This window comes from Plecotus auritus, assembly GCF_963455305.1.
Source record: "Plecotus auritus genome assembly, chromosome: 2".
In the NCBI taxonomy this organism is placed as follows: domain Eukaryota; kingdom Metazoa; phylum Chordata; class Mammalia; order Chiroptera; family Vespertilionidae; genus Plecotus; species Plecotus auritus.
This window is the reverse complement of record NC_137771.1, coordinates 34,988,751-35,007,379: the sequence shown is the minus strand read 5'-3', so window position 1 is coordinate 35,007,379 and position 18,629 is coordinate 34,988,751. Positions and strand designations below refer to the sequence as shown.

Sequence of the window (18,629 nt, the reverse complement as noted above, 5' to 3'; positions counted from 1 at the left end):
TCGCCAGGGGTCTCTTTGCCATGAGCGGACAGGCCCAGCCAATCGGGGCAGCCCCTAGGCCGAGCGGGGCGGGACGGGGCAGGGGTAGGGGTGAAGGGGTGTCCCGGGGGACCGGCTGGACTTGGCCGCACTGACTGCACCGCAGCCCTGCGAGCTGAGAGGGGGGAGCAGAGGGGTGCTGGGAAGCGGCCCCGGCTCCCTCCCTGCAGGCACCGAGGGCGGGGGCCTTGGCGAATGGCTTTCTTGCTGGCCAGTTGCGGAGTGAGTAGACCGCGAGGGTCTGGGAGAGGGGCCGGCCCTCATCCCTGAGTCCCCGGGGTCCCTGCTGTCTGCCCGGGGCCGTGGGCGCGAAAGTCGCTTTCTCCCTGCCTCCTTCCCGCTGCCCTCGGGGGTGAGTAGGACGACGTGGCCGTCCAGGCCCTCTCTTCCTGGGGAGCTCTCACTTCCTCACCCGCATGAGTTGGAGGCTGAGGCTAGGGGCCTCTTGTTCCACCAAGTCATTCGCCACCAAACCAGAGTGGAGAAAATCTTCTCTTTTTCTATTCATTTCTTGGAACTCTTCTTTCGAACGCTGTCTGAAGATAGTTATTTTAAACACAAAAGTTAAGCTGTCTCTAATTTGACCAGTAGCCCATTAATGGAATCTCCAATTGCAGGCCATTTTCTGTTTTATTTTTGGCATTGTGTTCTTACCTGGCCCAGTTTTTGGGTTGTGTAATGATTATGGGTGTTATTTGTGAGTATGTGTGTGGGGGGAGGGAGGGTTTTATGCTTTTTGAGTAGCTTGTGCTAAAATATTGAAAGCTTTGGAATAGTTGCGTGGCGCTAAGTTTAGGTTCTCGGCACAGCTTAGTTATGGAAAGTTAAGTATAATGAATAGACTAGGAAGCATGTTTGGAATCATGTATTTTTTTGCAGCGTTCATACTCTATTTTGCTATGAATCAGTGAGAGATGTATTGAACTTTTTGCTAATTTGAAGTAACGTGGTTTTGCTTGTTGAGCTATGTAGGGAATTAAAAATCAAGTAATTATTTTCCTAGTTTCAGTGGAGAAACTGGGAGGAATCTTTTATTTTTTTATTTTTTTAAATATGTTTTATTGATTTTTTACAGAGAGGAAGGGAGAGGGACAGAGAGTTAGAAACATCGATCAGCTGCCTCCTGCATACCCCCCACTGGGGATATGCCCGCAACCAAGGTACATACATGTCCTTGACCGGAATCGAACCTGGGACCCTTGAGTCCGCAGGCCGACGCTCTATCCACTGAGCCAAACCGGTTAGGGCTGGGAGGAATCTTTTAATAGTAGTTGCAGTTTTAAGAGCCTTTGTAGTGAACTTTAACTTGGAAATTCTCATCCACTATCTGAATCATCATCTCTCAGTATATTGCCTGTATTGAACTGAGTAGGTGATAAAGCCCTTTAATGAATAATGTTAACATCTCATTTGCTTTTACTTAATTAAAATTTTTTTTCACTTTTTGTGCAGTCCAGCAAGAGACAACTAAAATAAAGATATCATATTACCTTTTCTAGCACAGAGAAGATATAAACCACTAAAAATCAGATTTTTGGTCTGAGAGCCTTAAATGGGAAACGAGAGGTAACAGAAGCTGGATCTGTTTCCAGACTGTCTTGAGATTGGTTTTCACAGAGATGACATTATCAAGTGCTCCTCAATAACACTAGGCTGCAAAGGTTCTGGTCACATCCATTTTGATACTTCTAAAGTTCTGGATGGTATGTGTTGTTTTTTTTAATGTGAAAAGATTGTGTTTGGTGTGATAATCTAACCACTTAGCTATCCACAATTGAAATGAAGATCAGCAGAGAATTTAGTTCATTGTAAATTTGGTTCAGCCAGAAAGGGCATTATGATACTAACATATTCTGCCGATTGGAAAATCTGGCGGTTGCATGGTTTGCAGTCTATTGCTTGAGAAAGGGGATATCAGACTTTTATTCTAAAAGTAAATTCTAGAATGACCCCAGAGAGATGTCAAGTTTTATCAGTATCTAAACTAACTGATACTTAAGGGGATTCTATAGAAGAAGACAGTTTTTATGATTACTGTAATGTACTTAACCTAAAATTATATTTAGGAACATTTAAACAAAGATTACATTTTAAGGAATAGTTCTTAGGCTGAAAATACAACAAAGCCGAGTATCATTATTTAGGACATGCCAAAGCCTTTCATAGCTCTTTTGTCTTTTCACAGCCTTTCCCTTCTACTTAGAATTATAATTGCACAGAATTGTGTCAAGTGATAAAATCTCCAGTTCTTCCTTTATTTTTTCTTTGTTACTTTTTCTTGTTTTTCGTCAGGCATAGCAAGTTAGAATTACCTTTGTGTGCTACAGCAGCACTTGTTCATATCTCCATATTACATCCTTCACTAGATTGCACTCTACATTTTTTGTTCACATATCTGATACTTATATTATACTCCAATCTCCTAGAGACCAGAGGTCCTTATTCCTCTTTGTATCCCCATGGCCTTTGTCCTTAGTCCAGTGCTTGGCACATAGTACTCAGTGCTTTTTAAATGATCAAAATATATAACTTCATTTCCTAAGTGTGCAAATGAAGTTATATATTTTGATCATTTGGCTCAGTTGTACTGGAATTAGGTTTATGCCTGTAAGTTAGAAATGTTTCCTAAGTCGCCCTTCCTCTCTGAAATCAATAAAAATATATATATATTTTAAAAAAGATGTTTCCTACGTCACCAAGCTCCCTAGTGGCTGCCACACCTGAGAGACAAGATTGGAAAAAATGTTTAAAAACTATGCTATAAATGGTGAGCAGATTCGCAGCTATGCTGCCCACCCCCTCAGTTTATATGACCTCTAATATAGTTGAAAGAATGCTAATAGCAGTGCTAGCACAAATTGATTCTGTGACAGTATCATAGGAAAAAGTTTGTTGCTAACTAGAGAAGTAGGGGAGACTAATTGGAAGGGGTGAATTTTGAGCTCATTCCAGAAGTTTAGGTAATGATTAATTATATTTGCTATTAATCTGTAGTGTCCTTAAAGATATCCTTTAAAAGTGATGATAGTACCTGGCACACAACAGATATTCAATGAATATTTGTATCACAAAGGAATAGTAGTGGTTGCTGAGTTTGTGTGCCTGCACATGTGAGAGAGAGGGGGTCAGGGGGAAAGACTGACCCAAACTTGTCCTTTCTACATTGGAGTTCATTTATTTCAGGAGACACAATTACGAACTTTGCTTTGCTCTATTGACTGAGCGACTTTATTTTTTCCAAAATGTGCCATTGAACCAAGTTATTCTGCTTACTCAGTTGTTTCTTTGCATTCTCTGTATTCTGGGGTTTAAAATCTGGTTGCATTAAGTCTTTCTCACTCAGTTTCAAGGTTACACTAAATGATAGAGTTTATTATTGTTTTAACATTTTTTGTCATACCACAGAGGACTTGACTGCAGTTGGAACCTCTAAGTTCTTATTACCTTTACTTAAATGAAATGAACTTTTTAAAAAAAGTAAGTGGACCCCAGGTTTTTCCAATATGGTGAGGTATTTACTCACCTTGTTTATCTGGAGATACTGACTTCATAGAATCCCGAAATTGGAAGGGATCTTGGAATTTTAATTCAACCTCTACCAATTTCTATAGTGGAGGAAATAGACTCAGAGAAGCCAAGTGATTTGCCCAAGGTTACACAGTTAGAGAATAGAACAGCTAGGACTAGAGCCCTATGATTCTTGCTCTTCTGTTCTTTTGTTAGAGAACCAAGATGCTGTTCTGGTGTTGCTCTGTCCATGGCTTACTTTACTCCCCAAACTCCAGTAGTTTTTCCAGGTTAGTTGCTAATTCTGGTTTCAGCATCTATATCTGAAAAATATCATCTTATACTTCTCCAAGAGAATACTGTTCCTCATTTTGGCATCATCCTGCTTTCCAGCCTCTCTTTGTGCTTATTCTAGCCCTGCGTCTGGGAATATACCTGCCTTTTCTGGTTATTCTCCATTTTCCTGCAGATTCATTCTCTGCCTTTCTTTGCTCTCAGCTTCAGGAGGCTGACCTTTACAGCCTGTGTCACCTGGCATCCTTTTTCCTCTCGTTTCTGGTTAGGGTTAGCCTATGGGAAGCAGCAACGGAAGATTGAAGAAAGAGAGAAACTTTGCGAGTATTTAATCTTGCTCCTTTTCTGATTTGATGCTTTATAGCAGTGGCTGTTTCCTACAGTGTCCTTTGAGTAGCTCCTTCTTTGATTGGTCCATGGTTAACATTGTTTCCTTCCTTCTTCCTTCGGTTTAGGATGATGAAGGCTTCCCTGCCTTTCCTAATTTCCAAGTACTTCAGCATGCCTTGTTAGTTTCCTTAACCCTGCCCTCATCTCTCTAGTCACATTAAATAGAAGTTCAGACATCCCATCTCATTATGCTGTTTCCAGTGGGGCCCACTGCTATAGTACTTTCCCCCCCTCCCCATCTCTGTCCAAATCCTGAACTCAAAAAAGGTTACCTCTGTGAAACCTTACTTATCCCCTTTAACGTTCTCCTTGTTATCTCTTAGTCCCTTTCTCATAACACTTATTTTACCATTCTTGGATCAGTTATTTGTAGATAGATGTTTATCTCCTCTAATAGATTTGAAACTTCTTAGGGCAGGGTCTATATCTATTTCATCTTGGCATTTCCCAAATCGCCCAGAAGATACCATAATCATAAGAGATTCCTACTGAATAAATCATTGTAACGCTGAATTCTAAGCCCAGAGTAATATGTGTAAAGCAGTGCTCATGAGAAGATTTGTCACGAGAGAATGAGTTCTTAGAGGGACAGGTTAGTTGTCATTGCCAGGTCTTAAGATGCCTTGCCTCCTATTCAGTTTTTCAGTTTTTCTTAAAAACTTTTAATTAGCCTTTAAAAATTCAATATCCAGACTTATAAAATAAAGCATTTTTAATAACTAAATAAGTTTTTTTCAGAATACTCTATTTATGATCTGCAAGAACTTCTTATACTTCGGCTACCTTTTGTTTAAAAGCCAACAAGTAAACACATTTCAGAATTTCTTATTTCATTCACTTTTAACATTTTTATTGAGTACTTGCTACAAGCCAGGCACCAGCCAGGGGGATACAGTAGAGAACAAAACAAGCCCTGTATTCATGGGCATGTATTCTGGTCGTATTTTAGACCATCTTGACAGATTTCTGACATCTATTAAAGTAAATCAGGGTAAATTTGTATTACACTTTAAACAGCTTTAGCAATAACTGAAACTGTTTCCTTCCGTTTGATATTTACTGGAAGCTAAAATCAGATATACAGAAACTTTTGGCGCATATAATTTTTAAAGGATAAATGCCAAACCAGTTATAGAATTTATTCTTTTTATTTCATGGTTATTGTTTTTGCTGTTTTGTTTGGTTGGTTTGTGTGAGATAAAAGCCCTTTAGGACTGAGTGTCCCTTGGTCTGATTAGTGTATCACTTGGCTCCCTTGGGTATTACTTTTCTATGTGATATTTTTCTATACAGAGAGATCCAGTTTTGTTAAAGGAATATGTGAGGTTTTATTCTTAAAAACATCAGATTTTCAACAAGGATTATGTTATGAATGAGAATTTTGCAGTTATTTCAAAACTTGAACTACTAAGATACTCAGTTTAAGGATTTATGTGTTTAATGTGAATTTCTTCTAGTTATTCATAGAGCAAATTTTCAGGAAACTTACCTAAAACATTTGTGGGGTTTTTTTGGTGGATCCCTATAAATATTGAGACTTTTTGCTTTCCAAAATGCTGTTAAGGTGAATGATAGGCAGTAATCTGAGGTTGGAGAGGGAAGAATGTATTTTTTTCCATCTCATGCTGGTAAGACATGCTAGTCAGAGCTCATTTAAATCCTGGAATGACTTAACCTCTGACTTTTAAGACATTCCTGGTAGCCTGACCAACTAACGTGTGAAAAGAAAAGCTTTGACTGGTTGCCAATATCACATGGTCAGAGAGTGCTTTGTTGGGAATTACGTAGGAGGTATTTTTGTTTTTTATGAATTTGCTTTTTGAATGTTGAGTCATGATTATATTACTGGCAGGAAGGATGTGGGGGGAAAATTAGGTATTCTGCTTTGTTTTACTGGCCATCATTCTCAGCATTTATTCTAGTATAGTGGTGATGGTTAATTTTTAAATGCTTTTTTACTAGTTTGTGCTTTATCTATAAATGATGTTATAAATTCATTATGCTACATTTCATTTTGCTGGAAAAGGTGGATCTGAGCAGCTTGAGCATTGCCAAATTTACTTGCTTTTTTTTTTTTTTTTTAAATATTTTATTGATATTTTACAGAGAGGAAGGGAGAGGGATAGAGAGCCAGAAACATCGATCAGCTGCCTCCTGCACACCCCCCACTGGGGATGTGCCCGCAACCAATGTACATGCCCCTGACCGGAATCGAACCCGGGACCCCTCAGTCCGCAGGCCGATGCTCTATCCACTGAGCCAAACCGGTTTTGGCCAAATTTACTTTCTTAAGACACCTTAGCATTTGTAGATAATGTTAAAAGAATAATGATGATAATTTTGGAAGCTGAAAGTTAAAAAATTTTTTTCATATATTTTTATTGATTTCAGAGAGGAAGAGAAAGGGATAGAGAGAGAGAAACATCAGTGATGAGAGAGAATCACTGATGGGCTGCCTCCTGCATGCCCCACACTGGGGACCGAGCACACAACCCAGGCATGTGCCCTTGACCGGAATCGAACCTGGGACTTTCCAGTCCACAGGCCGATGCTCTCTCCACTGAGCCAAACCAGCTAGGGCTAAAAAAATTTTTAAAAATATTTATCATCTGTGCAGTTTCAGAATATTTTTTACATAAAGCTTTTGAATTAAAATAAATGCATACTTATAAAAAAATCAGATAACATGAATGTATAAAGTAAAGAACTATCTCAAGTTCCCCCGTTCCCTCAATCCCACTCCCCAGGAGTAATATATACGCTTCATGTGTTTTGTTTCAGTGTGTGTCTGTGTGAATAAAATAGTTTTTTAAAATGTAACTTCTCTATTACTCATGTCTCCACTTATCTAGCATAAGGTAAGGACTAAGTTAATATTAATTGACTTGAATTCTGGTGTCTGTTTTATTTCTGTTGTTTGCTTTGTACATTGAGAGTCTATAAACTCATGTTTAATTTTAAGTAATTTGCTACTTTCTGAAACCTCTTAAGCAATTTATATGCTTTCTAGACCTTTATATCTCTAAAATGCTAGTTATATCCTTTATATAGAGAGAGACCATATAATTTATTGGCCAAACTGGGGCACTTTTTAGAGTAAGGAGGTTGCTAATAATTTTGCTGAGACAACAGGCAGAAACGGGGACTATTTCAGACAAAATAGGATGTTTGGTCATCTTATTTATAAACTTCAAGTTTTTGTTTTATATAGTTTTGACAAGAACTGTTTATATGGCTTTATTAAATAAACTAGAGGCCCGGTGCACGAAATTCGTGCACGGGGGAGGGGGTGTCCCTCAGCCCAGCCTGCACCCTCTCCAGTCTGGGACCCCTCGAGGGATGTCTGACTGCCCGTTTAGGCCCGATCCCACTGGGCAGTTGGACATCCTTCTCACAATCCAGGACTGCTGGCTCCCAACTGCTCGCCTGCCTGCCTTCCTGATTGCCCCTAACTGCTTCTGCCTGCCAGCCTGATCACCCCCTAACCACTCCCCTGCCAGCCTGATTGATGCCTAACTGCTCCTCTGCCAGCCTGTTTGCCCCTAATTGCCCTCCCCTGCAGGCATGGTGACCCCTAACTGCCCTCCCCTGCAGGCCTGGTCCCCCCCAACTGCTCTCCTCTGCAGGCCTGGGTCCCCCCCAACTGCCCTTCCCTGCAGGCCCAGTTGCCCCCAACTTCCCTCCTCTGCCGGCCTGGTCACCCCTAACTGCCCTCCCCTGTAGGCTTGATCGCCCCCAACTGCCCTCCCTTGCAGGCCTGGTCCCTCCCAACTGCCCTCCCCTGCTGGCCTGATCGCCCACAACTGCCCTCCCTTGCAGGCCTGGTCCCTCCCAACTGCCCTCCCCTGCTGGCCTGATCGCCCACAACTGCCCTCCCTTGCAGGCCTGGTCCCTCCCAACTGCCCTCCCGGGCTGCTGGCCATCTTGTGGTGGCCATCTTGTGTCCACATGGAGGCAGTCATCTTGTGTTGTTGGAGTGATGGTCAATCTGCATATTACTCTTTTATTAGATAGGATAGAGGCCTGGTGCATGGGTGGGGTCAGCTAGTTTGCCCTGAAGGGTGTCCCGGATCAGGGTGGGGGTTCCCTTGGGGCGTGGGGCGGCCTGGGCGAGGGGCCTATGGTGGTTTGCAGGCTGGCCATGACCCCCGGAGACCCAAGTGGAGGCCCTGGTATCTGGGATTTATTTATCTTCTATAATTTAAACTTTGTAGCCTTAAGCAGAGGCCAAGGCAGGCCAGGGCTGCAGAAGCTTGGCTTCCTCCATCCCCGGGGGCAACCCCAGCCTCTTGCTCTCTCCAGCTCCATGGCTGCCGCCATTTTTGTTGGGATTTATTTATCTTTTATAATTGAAACTTTATAGCCTGGAGTGGAGGCCTGGGCCGGCCAGGGCAGGCAGAAAGCTTGGCTTCCTCCATCGCCAGGGGCAACCCTAGCCTCCCTCCTGCTCTCTCTGTGGCTGCAGCCATCTTGGTTGGGTTAATTTGCATACTCGCTCCTTATTGGCTGGTGGGCATGGCTTGTGGGTGTAATGGAGTGATGGTTAATTTGCATATTACTCTTTTATTAGATAGGATTTGGGGAGGCTTTTGGAAGGACAAGATATCAGTGATTTAAATAGAGGAAGATGGTACTAATTCCAAACCTTTTTTGTGTGGGTGAGTCACCAAATCACTTTATGGAATCAATATTAGTGGTTTGTTCTATAAGTCACAGAATGGTGTCAGTGTTAGATGAAGAGATCATAAAGAATAAGCAGTTGTGCAGAAAGTTGTGATTAAAGTGCATGAATTTTGGCAATGGAGTCTGTAACTCCTTCCTCTTTGGCAAAGCAGTTCTTTTTGTCCCAACTATATGAGCAATTCAGATTTGTTTTATGGTGTGTTTTTTTAAAACAGAAACTTAATGTTATGCATATTAATTGTTATGCATATGAAGTATAAGCTATTTTCTCTGTAAATTTAAAGATAAAAGTGATTCTGCTTTTCAAAGAACTAATGTATTTTCAAAAATCAGATTATTTTATGAGAAAAGAAAAGGCTTTCTTAATATCATTTGCTTCTGTTAACCGAGGTAAAAATTTAGTGCTATTTACCTTTTGTGATTCAGGCATAATACCAATACTTTTCTGAACATCTCGTATGGAATTTTTTGTGTGTGTCCAAGACTGTATTACTGTTTTGTCTGTTCATACCTTTTTGATTACTATTATCTTCTTCAGAGTTAACTTACTGTACATTTTTTAAAGCACTATTAAATACAGTTTATATTTATATCTTTTTTTGATTATAGATCTCTATTAAAGTTGCATGTTTTTTATGGTACTATTTAGTTATTAGTTTATTTTGTTTTTATCCATCAAATATTCATTGAGTTCTACTTCTGTATGTTAGGTACCACTGTAAGGCCTGGGATGCAGTGGTGAATCTTGGTTACCATTCCAAATTATGAAGAGGAAGTAGAACACCTACTATTGTGTTACTTTACACATATCCTTTCATTTTATCTTTCCAACAACCTTGAGTGGAGGAAGTAGAGTAGGAGAAAGTGGAGGTGGAGAGAGTAACTTCACCAGATTATACAGGTTAATTGGTTAGGAAGCTAAAGATTCAGGATTTAAAACTAGATCAGTCTTGACCTTAAAGCTTATGCTCATTTTCACTATATCAGGCTCCTTTGGGCAATATTTTTTTTCCCTAATCCTCACCCAAGGATATTTTTTCCATTGATTTTTAGAGAGTGGGAGGGAGGGAGGAGGAGATCAAACCATGGAAGTGAGAGAAACATCTATTGGTTGCCTCCCACATGCACCCCCACCATGCCTGCAAGTGAGGTACGTGCCCTTGCCTGGAACCGAACCCATGACCCCTTGGTCCAAGGGTTGACACTGTAACCATTGAGCAAACCAGCCAGGGCTCCTTCAGGCAATTTTTAGATTACATTTTAATGCTCTTATGCTATGATTTCTTTTCAAGTATCATTGTGACTTAATAGAAAAGTGTAATGGATTTGAAATCCAAAGACTGGGTTGAAATCTCAATTAAAAAAATAACCCCAGCTGCATGAGTTAGGTAGCACTTAAAAAATGGGGCTAATATTTGTCTACCTTACTGTCTGTCTTATGGTTTTGTGATAACGAAGTGAGAAAACGTGTAAAGCATATAGCAGAGAACTTAATCTCCTGGGGAAAAAATTTTTCTTTTTTTCTTCTTTTTTTTTGTTAATCCTAGACAGAGGATATTTTTCCATTGATTTTTAGGAAGAGTTGAAGAGAGAGGGAAAAACGGAGAGAAACATCCATGTGAGAGAAACACATCAATTGGTTGCTTCCTGCATGAGCCCAACCAGGGCCTGGGCTGGGGAGGAGCCTGCAAACAAGGTACATGCCCTTGACCGGAATCGAACCTGGGACCTTTTGGTCCACAAGCCGATGCTCTATTCACTGAGCCAAATCGTCTAGGGCCTGAAAATTATTTTAATATCTATTATGCATCCATAGTGAATCAGAACTATGGAAAAAGACCCTACCTTTAGGCCATTCTTCGGATACCTAGCAGTTGTTGTTAAGAAAACTATAGCTACCATGTTCATAAAAATGAAACTATTAATTTGGAGCCTTAGATTATCAGAACATGGATTTAAGTGGAAAATATCTTCCTGAAGATACAGTGGAGGAATTTGATAATAGCCTCAATTTTATAGACATTTTAAAATTGATAATCTTAACTCCAAATGAATCAATAGCTGGGTATTCTTTAGGATTAAAAAGAGGGAGCAGTTCTTACTCTTAGAACTTCTGTATACCTCTAAATCCTGCTCTTTCCTTAGCTGAAGTGAATAAACAACAGAGACATCAGGGATTATAAATGTTTCTAAATTTTCAATAATCCAAGGAAATTACGGATTAGTATTCTCCACATAGAATCATGGTTTTATTACTATTTCTGGTTTCTTTAATATGCTTTTTTTTTTCATCATTAAGCCAGATTCTAAATCATTTGGTAAGAAGACAAAATGGTGTCTTTTCTAAAAAAAAAACCTTAATTTGTTAGCAAATTTTTAAGGAACAGAAAGCCATTAAGTTTGGCATTCTTTTTTTTTTTTTTAACTTGCTCTTTACTGTTCATGTATCTACTTTTTCTCTGTATAATTACAGATTTTTCTCTTATTATTCCTTTACTTAATTATTGATGTCAGACTCACAGCATGGTAACTTTCTATTCTCTTTTTTCCTTACCTTTATGGAAGATCAGTACCACACTTGCTTTTTTCCAGTCTTCTGGTATCTCTCCAGTTCTTGAGTTTTCAAAAATAATTGTAAGTGATTCAATTGTAAGTATACGCTATACTTCTTTCATTGGATGAAAGTGTATCTGTGATGCATGTCATCTGAAATTGCTAATTGTGAACATTAACTTTCCAAATACTCTCATATTTTAATCAAAACGACATTTCTGCAAAGTTTTCATTATTTTAATTTTAGGCTTTGTGCTTTGCTAATTTTTAACAATCATCTGCTTTTGTCTAGATTCATGCCATTTATTTTTCATTGGAAGACTTGTTTTCTTTGGGGAGGGGGAAGGGAGTGTTTTTCCTTTGTTAAAATTTTAAGCTGTTATTTCCTTTTACAGTTCTACTGATAATTTATTCTGTGTTATTCTGAACTTTTCTATGAGACTGACATGGAATAATATCTCTATTTCTAATTTATTTTCCTTTTCTCTTTTTGCAACGTATTTTTACTGTATAACAATTTTGTCTATATAAGAGAAAGCACTGGATATAGCCAGGGTACTTAGTCCTTAGTTTTGCTGTGAAATAAGATTTTTTTAAAAAATATATTTTATTGATTTTTTACAGAGAAGAAGGGAGAGGGATAGAGAGTTAGAAACATTGATGAGAGAGAAACATAGATCAGCTGCCTCCTGCATACTTCCCACTGGGTATGTGCCTGAAACCAAGGTACATGCCCTTGACCGGAATCAAACCTGGGACCCTTGAGTCCGCAGGCTGATGCTCTATCCACTGAGCCAAACTGGTTAGAGCTGAAATAAGATTTGATATGTGAAAATAATTACTCATTTGTAAATTTCTTTTTACAATGTTATTATTCAGCTATAGCCCTTCTCCTTTTGCTATTCTCCTCAGTTCCTCAAATTACCTGTAAGTTTCTTATTTCCTGATTCTGACCTCAGAAGACCTTAAACCCCCTTTTATCACCTGTCCCTCCACTATTCATTACTCTTCCTCTGTCAACAGGAATTACATTAACAGTTCTTACTCCATCTCAAAAATTGCTTCCTGTACTGTTTTAGATTTAATAAGAGAGTCTCCCCAAAGCAGCTGCAATTAATATGTACTTAATAAGTATAAATAGTGTTTAATGTCCCAACTCAAGTCATCAATAGGAATTCATTTAATTTTGCCGACATTTGTTAGCTTTGAGAATTGCCTTCTGAGAAAAGTGATACTGCTCAACATAAGTATTAGAAAGATAGTAGGGAGTACTTTTATACAGTTTTGAGGCAGTATGATATTCTTCTACTAGTCTTCATACTATTTTTGAAATTTCCCTTCAGTTGGGCCAGATGTGTGCCTCTGTGTATATATTTTAAAATACGTAGATCCTGATATAAAAATCATATATTACTCTTCTTGACTTTATATATATGTACTTTAGATTTCTTTATTAGCAAAGTATTCTTAAAAACTAGAGACTATTTTGGTTTAGTATTATTTGTCATATGAGTAATATTTTTTCTTTGCATAGAGTTCTCATTTAATGGTTAGATTTAGATTTGATTTCTATTGCAGTTTTTCTAATTTAACTTCTTTTACATAACAGGACATTTCATCTTTAATTCTCTATAATGGTTGTATTTAATTTAAACTTTAAATGAATCCAGACAGAAATCAAGACAGAACTATGGCTCATCAATATGATAAATTGGGGAGCAGCAACCTCTTGGGTTCCAAGTGCCAAAAGTGCTACAGAATCACTTCAGTCACTACTGAAGGACATAGACAAATGAGAAGAAAGATATGAAGAAGAGAGTGAGGAAGTTGGAAAAGGGAAGGGGAGCGAGAACAGAAAGGCTAAGGAGAGGTGGTCATGAAGGAGATGGGTACCATGGCACCAGCAGTTGCCACATGGCTGTAGTCAGTGCCACAACAGTCATTCAACACTGAGCTGGTCCTGGGGGCGGGGTATACTGTTGAATGGCACAGTTCCCACCCTCATGGAGCTTATCCTTTTGATAAGTCAATTACTTAAATATTTAACTTTGATAAAATGTGATAGATGTTAGATAAGGTGAGTAGAGTACTAGAAAGTACATCTGCTTGATTCTCAACCTGCAGATTGAGATTTATTTAAAATATAGGTTGTTTAATTAATTTGAAGTATGAAGTCACACTGTCTTAAAGGATCTGCCATGTTCTAAGTTATTTTCAAAGACAGACCACTCTTAACATAGTAAAGGACTATATTGTATTTTTTATGATTAGTTTTAAAATAAAACTCCACTAAAGAGGATATAAATAAGTGTTGTATCTTACATTGTAAATGTTGAATGGAAAGAGGAGTAGTTATGACTGTAGAGAATTCTTATGAAAAAGTTTGTTAGGAGCTAGTAAGTTCCTTGTCTTTAGATACTCAAGCAAAGATATTAGATGACTTTCAAAGATATTATAAAAGTCACTTCTATGAGTGGGAGGTTGGACTAGGTGGCTTTGATCCTATGTACTATAAGTCAATTTATAGTGAAAAGTTGTATTTCTTCTAGTGCATTTTTCTAGATTTGAGAAAAGTATTATCAGTTCCTTGTCTGTGTTACTGATAAATTTGTAAATGTCATTTTATTGATTGCATATGGGCAACTGTATATGTAGATTTTCTTTTTAAAGTACACCAAAGATTTATGGATGACTGTGCAAGGGAGTTTAGGCCAGTTCTGGGATTTTAAGCTAATAACTGTTGTAATAAACCTTCTATCATACATTTCATATAGAAAGATGGGTTGCTGAGTAGATCTTTGACTTGGATGTTGTGCCATGTGGAGTTTATTCTAACGGTATAGGAATGTTGTAGAAGACTAGAGGCAGGACTGAGAAAAGAGCCAAGGTGAAGTTCACATGATTAAAGGGTTGTTTTTGAAGAATTAATTTATGTGGGTTTAAATCTCAGTAATTTAAATCTAATTTGTTTCTATGTATTGACTAGAGATTTTTAGTGGATAAGGATTGTTCAAAAGGGTAGGTTAATTAGATTTTACAATGATAGTTCTAAGTGGATTCAGAAGAGGGGAAATTCTTAGAAATCACTTTCTCTCTAAGATGCTTCACCTTTTATTCATTTTTGAATGTGCTATTGACCTTTTTGATATTTAGCAAGAATAATCTATTTAGCTGATTTTAACTGGGTTTTATAATTAAATTATTGATAATATTATATTGCTTTGTGAAACAAAACAAAACCAAGCCAGGCAGTCCTAAATTTTTCGGGGTGGGGGGTGGTACAGTAACATGGAAATAAATTACTCCTTTCTAAGAATAGTACAATAGTAACTCTGAAATGTGATGGATTTATCCTTCCTTTCCACATCTGTTATTATCATGTTGCACATAATAAATGTTTCTAATAGGAAGTTTTTTGAGTTACCTTTGAAAATGAAGCTATTTAGCCACACTTTTATAAATATATCTGGATTTTGCATACATAGTTTATGATTTTTTTCCTTATATTTTGTTTTTATATATGGCATCTCTCATTGGGAAGAGGTTTTCCAATACTAATTTCAAGCAGTTTCTTTACATACATGTAAAAATGTAGGCATGTATATAAAATATAGGCAGTTTATTGCCTTTGAATTTGAAAAAGAAAATGCATTGATTTTCCCATGGTCTAAATAGGACTTATGAATTATTCAGAATTTAAATTTTAGTTTAGGAAGAGCAACAATACTAATAGTAGTAATTGATAGTGTTAGTAACAATATTTCTTAATAGAGGTAGTAGCTGCCACATTAATATAAGTAGGAGAGGCCACCTATGTTTGCCAGGTAAGAATACAGTGGCTTAGAGAGACCCAATACCTGTTAGTGACTGAGCTGCAATTAGAAACCAGGTTTGCCAACCCACTGGGGTTTCCATAATACTATATCATCTCAATCTGGTGTTTAAGATAATGGCTGTGGAAGTGCTTCAGTCGTGGTTAAAGTATTATGCAAAGTTGAGGAATTGGTGTAATAAAAAGTGAATTCTGACCTCAGTTTACCAAAATGGGGAATGTGAAAATGATCAGTATATATTGGCCAAAGGTAGGGAAGATATGACAAGTGAGAGTCAAGTATATAGTATGTTGAACCACTATTTTTCACCCATTTACAGAGTTTTGTGGGTGGGCTGGAATGTGACATTAGTGGTTCAGACCCTTATTTCCCAGTTTAACTGCATGACATCTGAGCATGCAAATGTGGCAAGCTGATAGTCTTGTTCAAACTCCAACTGTTTTGTCTTTTACACCCAGGATTGATGTGTTTTTCATATAAGAGATGACTTAAGAATTCAAAAGTTTCTTTTGAGTAAGGAGAGTTAAAAAATAGGAATCCCATGCTCTCGGAACTTATAAATTTTAGGGTACAAAAAGTAGGACATGCAAATGCCAGACTGTTAAACTGAGAAATAAGTGGGTCCTCTAAATAAATAAACATTTACGCCTTGTCCAGAGTGTAGTGTTTACGCCAAGGGTGAAAGTGAGTAGGGAACTTGATTAAGACAGAAGTGTTGTCACTTTCACTTACAGTACTCTTCTTAGACAAAGTAAGAATTTTTAGGTTATTTTTTTTTCTTTTAATAAGGAAAAGGAGGAAAACAACTAATGAGGTGGGTTAAGGAACTGGAGAACTAAGTAGTGAGAATATGAAGTTAAGATTAACGGACTGAAGGATGGACTGAACAAAAAGCAGAGGGAAAATAGGTAATGTAGGTTGTTTTGTGTATGTTCCTTTAGCTGAATTACTACATTGCTCTGGAGGTGACTGGGAGCCTTTATGGGGCTTTTTGGGAGAAAAGAAAGTGATTCTGAATAGCAAGGTGAATCCGAATTTGAGCACCAGCACATGTTAATTGATGACAAGGGAATAGTGCTAGAAGTTCATGAGGAGATTGATGTACCATTGGCCTTGGAGAATTTAAGTAATTTAAACAGATCTCTTATTGGTGTAAAAGTACTGTATTTATTTTAAAAATTGTAATACCATGTGTGAATGATGAAGTATCTTACGTACTATTAAGTGTTGCTTGGGTACTGCTAGATTTATTGTAAATTGTCTTTTTCTCTAGGGTCTTGATTCAGGATTTGTTCCTAGCATCCAAGACTTTGATAAGAAACTTACAGAGGCTGATGCTTACCTGCAAATCTTGATAGAACAATTAAAGGTATGGCATTCGTTTATATATTGAATTGATATAAAGTAGCAGATGTTGCTGAGCTTGATTTTGAGTAAAAATGATTATTGATTTGATACTAATTTATAGCCCTTATGTGGTTCTTCACTAATTTTTAAAGCTGACGTATTAAAAGATATTGGTGACTTAATTTCAAAGATCTTTACCTATAATCTAATAATATTGGTAAATGGTATATGTACATAATGTACTTTTTTGGTCATTAAAAAGGTAAATATCTAGACATAATTAGAAGAAAGCAAGACAAGATTAGTTTCACATTCTGTTTAAAAATTCTATGAAAGTGGTAAACTTTAAGTGGCTCTATTTCTAAGGTCTTGCTTTTTTTTTAAATCCTCACCTGAGGATATTTTTCCATTAATTTTTAGAGAGAGTGGAAGGGAGGGTGAGAGACGGAGAGAGAGAAACATCAATTGGTTGCCTCCTGCACATGCCACAACCAGGGCTGGAGACTGAGCCTGCAACGCAGGCATGTGCCCTTGATCAGAATGGAACTTGGGACCTTTCCGTCCATTGAGCCGAACCAGCTAGGGCAGGCCTTCCTTTTTCCATTTGGGGACTTGGGGATTGGGAGAGGTGATTCTCTACTTCCTTACTATTGAAATTGTCTTCTTCTGTTTCTACTTTAAAATTAATTACAACCAAAGGTCCTGGGAAGAAAAAAGGGGTATTGATAAACTTGAATGACAAAGTAGAAAAAACTTAGGTTTGAATTATTATTTTAAGTTCTTAAAAGTCACATTTTACTTGTGACTTCACCAGTGTAATTAATCCTAACCATTTAAAATAATTCAGTAGAATTTGACTTGTTATAATGCCTTGAAAAAAAATACGTTATCTTGAAAATACATATAAATCATCCCTGGAAGAAGTGTGCGTAAGAACCAAACTTTGCTTTTCTATGTTTAGTAAATGTGCACAATGTAGTAATGTGGCTTGATTCTATAATCATTTTTTTTTAATCCTGTAGCTTTTTGATGACAAACTTCAAAACTGCAAAGATGATGAACAGAGAAAGGTAACTTCATGATTTGACTTAAAATTTTTTAAATTCAAGAGCCTTTTGGAGAAATAACAGAAGGACCTCAGTGTTACTAACTGCTATTGACCTATTATAATACTACTGCCACATTGACTTCAAGGAGAGTTTCGTGGTGAATTTTTGTATGGTTTCATAACTAAACAAAAGGGCAACGCACAAAATTTTAATATGATACCCTTTTTATAAGTACCACCTTCCTAGGAGTAAGTTTTTTCCTCTTCAGGTATCATGTTGAAGGTAGAAAGTTATTAAATTTACACATGATCATTACAAATATTAATAAACCAACTGGCAAGAATTTCGGAATAAACAAAACAAGTGTTGCTTTAATTTTAGTTCTGCTACTGTCTTCCCTTGGATTTCTGACAGCTACTTTACAGTTTGAATATTATTTTCTTTTTCTAATTTACATTTTTTCTATCTATGACTAATTTTCCTGATGCAACTTTATTTTTTTCCACTTCTGTTGACCATAGTCTTGTATTTGGCTCTTTTATACTTGGTTATAGCAGTATTTCATGTTTAGTTCACCTTCTAGTCTTAATTTTAGAATTTAGTACCATATCATTTTTAAACAGCTTAGCAAAGTTTAAGGTGATTCTAAAATAAGTATTTTAAAATCACAAAGTGAATCTATAGAAAAAACTTACTTTAGATAAGGAATAAAAATGTTTTATATTATTTTTACAAGTTATTAATGGAATCACATGAATTTTATTTGAGGATATAATTCATAAAATGTCTGAATTCTTAATCTAAATATTTGATTGAAATTTTCAAAAAAAAGGACACGAAGTATAACCAAAAGTACTCCCTTCCCAGCCTGCCTGCACTCAAGAGTAATGAGTACATTTTGGTAAAATTCTTTAAATGACTAACCAGTAAAAAA

At 37.4% G+C, this 18,629-nt stretch overlaps 1 protein-coding gene across 26 annotated transcripts in view; it reads left to right on the top strand.

Moving 5' to 3' along the window:
- Positions 1–18,629, top strand: part of OSBPL9 (oxysterol binding protein like 9) — a gene marked incomplete at its 5' end in the record, with an annotated part of 136,723 nt that overhangs the window by 76,675 nt on the left and 41,419 nt on the right. For 7 of the 26 annotated variants that reach the window (XM_080658054.1, XM_080658044.1, XM_080658046.1 and 4 more), the window contains 3 exons: positions 11,479–11,547; positions 16,573–16,668; positions 17,669–17,716. In XM_080658054.1, the coding sequence (XP_080514180.1) occupies positions 11,479–11,547; positions 16,573–16,668; positions 17,669–17,716 (213 nt within the window). Of the gene's footprint in view, positions 1–62; positions 392–1,538; positions 1,743–11,478; positions 11,563–16,572; positions 16,669–17,668; positions 17,717–18,629 lie in introns of those variants that run through there. The other 19 variants (XM_080658055.1, XM_080658052.1, XM_080658043.1 and 16 more) reach the window with 14 other exon arrangements.